We start from the raw sequence: 7,176 nt of genomic DNA, 5'->3' as shown, positions 1-7,176 counted from the left end.
GGCTAATTAGCAGTAGTATCTGTTACCCAATTAGAACTCTTTATAAGACTCTGCTTGACTGTCTCACAGTTGGAACAATGAGCGGGTCAGCAAGTCTGCAGGTTCTTAGGAGGTCATTCACGAGCTGTTGGCACAAGCCAAGCCTACATGTATATTGTTTTGGGGATTCAAATTATGGCCTTCATAAGGAAGGCTGGGCTCTTATTATATTCATGCCATGAGAAGTCTTGTGCTTTTCTTTGACCTATAATTTTCAGAAAATGCTGGGATGTGACAGTCTCTCTGCATAATAGCAGGCTGCATAGCTCTCCATGCGTCATTTAACTCTTACCAAAGGGCAGTGTGCTTTATGTTGGCAGAACATGTGGCAGGACAGTCTGACCTTTTGTAGGTTATACTTATGTTGTCCTTTTGGTGCTGTACAGAAATACATAGAAATTCAGCAGGGCTAGTTAAGGGGATATACTTTAAAAACAGTTTCTAAAATCATAGTTGGAATACAGTGGCAAGTTGCATACTTTTAGAGCTATAACAAATCTATATGGAAGTCACAGCATGCTATGAAGGACTTTCTAAAAGTTTGTATTGTGCCCTGTATGGTAGAAAGACCAGTAGTGGGATGTATATAGAACGGTCAGGATTCTTTGGTAAGCCTGGTTCCAAGTCAACAGCAAAAAGTTTCCCAGCACACTCGCCAGCCAGCATGCAAAAAAACTTGTCTAACTGCTAAGGTTAAAAACAGAGGTTTTAGTTACACGTCTTCTGCAGAAAATGTGAAAGCCGCACTGCCTCGTCTAGGCACCTCTATATAGTGAGGTCCTAACGTATGTGTCATCTGTCTACAACAGACTGCAAAAGGCTGATACTGGGTCAAAGTCAGGTAGTTATAGTGTTTGCATTTAAGTGAAATACACTAGAGATACAGAGAAGCATTCATTTGTGTCTTTTATATCTGCCTGGAGTTCAGCTTTTAATTCTTGTTTCCATTCTTGTACTTTTGTATGTACATGGTGGCAGTGACTGCTTTAGTTGCTTATCAGGTATGTGATCTGTTTCCTGCTTAGCCATGCTGTGCGATGGTTGTGCCTTACTGCTGCTCTTCTCAAACTGTTTTCTCTCCTTTTTGTCACAGGGGATGTAGCGGTGAAAATTCTCAAAGTTACTGATCCAACTCCAGAACAGTTCCAGGCCTTTAGAAATGAAGTAGCAGTCCTCAGGTGGGTGAATTACATTGCAGTAATAGACCGCCATAAACTCTTTTGTGGCCATGGATCTTCCCAACACCAACGGATCTCGGAAGACTTTTCCAAGTGTTATTTATTTACATGTCACCTGAGAATAAGTGTTTAGGCTTTCATCCTGTTGGTAACTTTGAATGAACTGTGATGGGTTTTGCACAAGACAGCCCCCTTAACCAGTTGACATCCGCGATGTTACACCCCCTTCCCATCCAGGCCATTTTTCAGTATTCAGTCTATGGGGTAAGTGTTTGTCCCCATAGTTCTCTTTAGGGTCACGGGAGGACATATACTCACGGAATACTGAGGCAGCCGGGATGGATGCCGACATTGCAGTCGAGATCCACCCAGCTGCGTGAGTGACAGCAGGTTCTGCCTATCTAGAGGCAGAGCCAGCTGTACCTGCCCCCTCCCCCATCCGTTCCTCCAGTCAGTGCAGGAGGATCAGAGCGTGGAGGGGGGGAATCCCTGCAGGGAGCCGTAACTGACGGTCACGGCTCTCTGCAGGGAGGTGAGAGAGCGACAGTATGTGTTCGCTCACTTCCCGATCTATTGAGCCGACGTGACAGTTTAATTGTCGCACATGGCCCGTACTATAAGGATGAGTGATTTTTCACTCACCTCATAGTTCTCCTTTTTTAACTTTTCTATTGTGACCTGGCGCATACACAGGGCTGAGGACTCTTTCCCCACCACTGGGATGGGGAGCTCTAGGTGCCTGAACAGCCAGTTGCCAATCACCAAAGCGGTCACTTGGTAGAAAAGTGAATGAGTCACATGCATCCCATACCCAGAAGAACTAGGTATGTCAGATCATTTTCCTAGGTGACTAAATCTGAAAGGGAAGCGAGTATAAGCAGCAGTGGTCCAGCATTAACACTTTAGCTGCTGCCGATGTAGCTACTACTGCATGGTAGTAAGGGCATGTAAACACACTCATGGATGCAATAGCAGCAGCACGTTTCTTGATATTTTACCTACTTTGTTGTAGAAGGGAATTCTGCTTCTGTTAAATTATATTAAAGATGCCAAAAAAATGAAAAGCTCTTAGTCCCTTTTACAGACATATACAAATGCAAACACAGATTGCACAACACATATTGGTTATTGCTGAAGTGAGCGGAATCATTTTAGGGACATCATTTAGGGTTAGTTCTAAATTGATGAGCTGTAAAGGCTTTTAAAGTGTCTCCTATGGACAATTTTATGTATTGTAGTTTACCTTTTTTGCGGGCTCGCATATTTTTGAGGCTTGATGTTGGGGATGCAATGATACTAATACTAGCCCAAATGTTCCTGGTACCGGAACTTCCAGTATCAGGAAGATGGGTGACGAGTCATTACACGCTGTCCAGGTTCCTGATTGGCAGGGAAGCCATCTCCATGCTCCCTCGTCACTCGTGTAATGACTCGCTGCCCAGCTTTCTGATTGGTTGGGAAGCTGGCCAATTAGGAAGCTAGGCGGCAAGTTATTACCCGCCCCCCCCAGCTTCCTGATGGGGCAGAAAGCCGGCTCCACGCTTTCTTGTCACTTGACAAGGGAGCATGGTAGCATGGTAACAGTTTCCCGGCTAATCAGGAGGTTGGGCGGCAAGTCATTACACGCCGCCCGGCTTACTTAATGGGTATCGGCGAGTTCCCGAAGAAAAAATATCGGTACTAGATACTGAAAAACCCTACTTAATTTATTTGGTATAGGTTTACTTGGAACAACCTAATCGTTTATATTCAATAAATTATTTTTTTATTAAGATTATTTTATATTATTATGATATTAGCTTTATAAAAAACCAAATTGTTGGGGAATCCACACTTTCATTATAACCTTAAAGAGCGGAAATGCAAGACAGTGCAGGGCTGTTTGCAACCATCCTTCCAGATCTGTTTGTGATGCTATCAAACAAAGCTGAAAAGGCTTTTATAGAATACAAATTATTGGAAAGGCATGACGTTTATGAAATTGAAGTACACAGCAGGGAAAGGGTTAACAGTTCACTTATGTTTTGAATGGCTGCAAATGTAACTACAGGACTAAAACTGGACCGGGTCTCTGATTTTTGTTTTGGATGCATCTGTTGGTCGGATATGTCAGTGTACATATTGAAAGTGGACACCTATTTAATGAATTTTCCTTCACAGAAAAACTCGGCATGTCAACATTCTGCTTTTCATGGGCTACATGACACAAGACAACCTGGCTATTGTTACACAGTGGTGTGACGGAAGCAGCCTCTACAAACATCTGCATGTACAGGAGACCAAATTCCAGATGTTCCAGCTGATCGACATTGCCAGGCAGACGGCACAGGGAATGGAGTGAGTTTTTTTTGGTGGTGGGGGGGGCTGGGTAATACTCTTGTTTGAAACCGTGTGACTATGATCTGGTTACAATGCAACACAGGCAGTTCTTGCAAATACTTTCGGTGATTAGGCCTTGTGATTGCATATTCAAACCATACAAAAAAAATGCTGAGGACTTTAACCAAGCTAGTTGCCACACAAATACTTTTTTAACCCCTTCATGACTGAGGCCTTTTTTTCATTTTTTGCACCCATGTTATATTCCACATTTTAGGCCTGAAAATGACTTAAAACCCCCCAACATTATATATTTTCTGAATGCCAAGACCATATAGAATAAAATGGTGGTAGTTGCAAATTTTTATGTTGCACAATATTAGAGCAACTCCTTTATTAAATCCCAAAATTTAGTGACAAATTTAATTGCCCCAAAACACAACAAAATACCAATTTTTTTAAATAAAATATAACAGATGAGGTTACAACGAGTAAAACGATACCCAACATGCCCAGGTTACAAATTGCCTGCGTCCGTGAAACGGCGAAAAACTGCAGTACCCTCTCACGAAGAGGTTAAAAGATAAGTGAAGCTAATGTCTGTTACCTGTTGACAACACAGAAAGATCCCAAAAACATTTGTCGGGGTCCCACCTTGGCTGCCTAAGTGACGGCTGGCTCTGCCTCTTTAGGGCAGCTGTGTCCTCTCCCTCCCCTAGAGGAACAGGGAAGGCAGGGACTGACCATCATCGTTCTCCGCAGGGAGGAGACCATAGGCTGAGCGATCAGTGGTTATATGATCACTCAGCTCTCGGTATATAGAGCCGACGTAGGAATGCTGCAGTGTCCAATGCCTCACTTCTCCTTTAAAGCTGTCCCAGCATTTAGGTTAAAAACAAAGGGTTTTATTGTATACATTTGCAAACACATGTCAGGGCACCACTTTAATCTGTTTTCCGTAACTTAAAATGATCTAAGCTCCTAACCTATGTTTTCCCTGGAGAGATTGCCTCCTCACTTTCTGTCCTCATGACCACCGGGCACCTGGACAGCAACCAGCACCTCATTGGATAGAGAGGCATTGGACTCCTAATCTGTTAGTGCACATGGACTATTCTTTATACAAGCTGTTATAATCCATGAGTGTGACTCATGCTTCTCATTATGTCTTGGTCCATGTTCTTTTACGTGTTGTATTCTCCTATGATTAACATCCTAGGATCTCCAACTTGTGGGTAAATGCATTTCTCGCTATTCTTGTTTGACGGCTCGGGATGTATGTTGCCAAGCAGGATATTTGCTGATTACGAGCTAAATGTCAGTCTTGCTGTGTGCCATCAGGCATGGGACTTGTTGCAGCTTGTGTCGTTGTAGCACAATGATCGAGAGCAGAAGATAGAAAAAACACAATCCAGTCTACACAATGACTTGAACAACCTTTTACCCAGCTTTTGGAGGACCAGCCAAGTTATTCCTTTTTGTTTTTCTTTCTTTGATGTTTAACATCTTTGTTCTTTCTTGCAGCTATTTACACGCAAAGAATATCATCCACAGAGACATGAAGTCAAACAGTATCTTTTTCTGGGTCACAAAAAAGCAAGTGTCAGTTAATATGGGTGGCGGGCTCCTTTTGTGCACAACTGTAAGGGTAGGATCAATGTAATGCATATGGCGGCTTCGCCAGTCTGGAATTAGGTGACTGAAGGATGATTCAGGCTTCTTCATTTAAAGGGTTCAAAGAACAGGAATGCCATGTAAATGTAACAATAACGTATAAGAATAAGATTGCAGCCAGACAGATATCAGTTTACTGCAGAGCAGTGAGAAATACATTTTGATTGGTTGCTGCTGGTTCTTGCGCCTTGCTCTTTATTTTATTAACGAATGCTGATTTACATTGCATTGTAGTGCTTGCAGGTGTCAAAGCGGTCATTTTGAAAATGTAACATGGCTTAAAGCAGATATAGCATGTACAAGGAGACATTTTAACAATATGATCTGCATTGCCCACTTAGTAAATGAAAGCAATATCAACATTGTTGGTGTTCTGTTCTGGTGACGAGCATCTTTCCGCTGCATGTGGATTTCAGCTTGGCACTGATCATGCAAAACTGATAAAATAGCCCTTGTTTCCTTGTTATGAGATGCTCAGTGTCGGAAATCTTCTTTTTCCACATTGTGATCATAATTCTAGATCCTCTTTAACACCTTTTTTGGTCCCCCCCCCAATTTTCTACCCATGACCCCTTTCCTGGGGAGCCTTTATCTGTTAAATGTAAGCACAGCACTCTGGCCGTGCACACTATTATTATTATTCTATTGATTGCCATGTCCAGTCTATACACAAAAACCTCCTTGTACAGAAAAGGGCTTCTGATGTCACCCTAATTCGATGTGCCTATTAGGCAGGAAAAGCATCTCCTTGTGAAAATGAGCACCTAGGACCGGGAAAGGTCCCTGTTACCGGCTTTAGGAGTTCACAAACATTCCGGAACTCACGTTCCGGAGCTTGATAACGGGAGTATCGCTTATGTGTATTCAGCTTGCAAGGATAATGATGATTTACATGGTTACTCAGTTTCAGTCTGAGAGATGACAATGCTTAATAGGGTATGTCATGTGATAAACCTCAGAGGATAAAGGAGGTTGCTATGAGCTAGTGCGCATAATTTCTCTTTTATACTGGCTTGTGATTAGGGATGTTGATGAACATAAACCCTGATAAGTACGCAATGGAAAGCATCATGAAATAGTCTGTCTTTAGGGTGCCGTGTATTTAACATGTTCTGGCTTCGATATCTTCCTATACTGTGATATAGATATATTTTTGCATGAAGGGCTGACGGTGAAAATTGGTGATTTTGGCCTGGCGACAGTGAAGTCTCGGTGGAGCGGTTCTACGCAAGTGGAGCAACCAACTGGATCAATCCTGTGGATGGTAAGATACCTGGCTTCAATGAGACAAGAGAAAACCTTTGTTTGCTGACAGCCGGGGGCAGCTCAAGTCTAAAGTGCACAATCACCTCGGCCATGTCAACGAGCTTGTGACCTGTCAAACAGTGAACAAAAATAACTCCTAATCTCTGGCCAAAAGTGCAGTCCAAACAGAAGTTAATATTTACATCTGCTTGTTCTACTGGAACATGTAAAAGCTTTTTTGTTTCAGTGTTATGACCCGTATTGGTAGCTTTTGTTCGACACCAACAATGCGATTGCATGAATCTTGGCACTGTGCAACTTTTTGCAGTGTACACCGAATATCCACAAAGTTTGCAAAGTTAGTGAGGAGTGAGCGGCCTTCTAATGTGCCTGATTAGAGGGCCACCTCTGCCTGAGTCGGGCATGCCAAGATGATCCGGGCTAGCCAGGCCTATGTGCAAGGATGCGCTTGGTGAGGGAGCCCCATGTTAATCTGGCTCTGGCAAGGGCCGGCAGCTGCAGCCCTTTTGCGGACAGGCCACGGACCGGTATCAGCCCGAGGGTTGGGGAACCCCTGCCTTAACTGATATTCACCTGAATGTGCATATTGGCTAGAGCAATAGAGCTTCCTTTTTATTTACAATACCTTACTGGAATATGATTTAAGTAATATATATATATATATATATATATATATACTGTATATATATATATATATACT

General features: G+C 42.8%; 1 protein-coding gene across 1 annotated transcript in view; it reads left to right on the top strand.

Moving 5' to 3' along the window:
• Nucleotides 1-1,064: 1,064 nt before the first annotated feature.
• Nucleotides 1,065-7,176, top strand: part of RAF1 (Raf-1 proto-oncogene, serine/threonine kinase) — a gene marked incomplete at its 5' end in the record, with an annotated part of 10,892 nt that continues 4,780 nt past the window's right edge. Inside the window, 4 exons of the mRNA XM_018563814.1 lie at nt 1,065-1,217; nt 3,378-3,554; nt 5,061-5,107; nt 6,356-6,474. Of these exons, the coding sequence (XP_018419316.1) occupies nt 1,065-1,217; nt 3,378-3,554; nt 5,061-5,107; nt 6,356-6,474 (496 nt within the window). The remainder of the gene's footprint in view (nt 1,218-3,377; nt 3,555-5,060; nt 5,108-6,355; nt 6,475-7,176) is intronic.

The sequence above is a fragment of the Nanorana parkeri genome, unplaced genomic scaffold (genome assembly GCF_000935625.1).
Source record: "Nanorana parkeri isolate BGI_ZX_2015 unplaced genomic scaffold, ASM93562v1 scaffold700, whole genome shotgun sequence".
In the NCBI taxonomy this organism is placed as follows: Eukaryota; Metazoa; Chordata; class Amphibia; order Anura; family Dicroglossidae; genus Nanorana; species Nanorana parkeri.
Note: the sequence above shows the minus strand (reverse complement) of the source record. Positions and strands in the feature narration are given on the sequence as shown.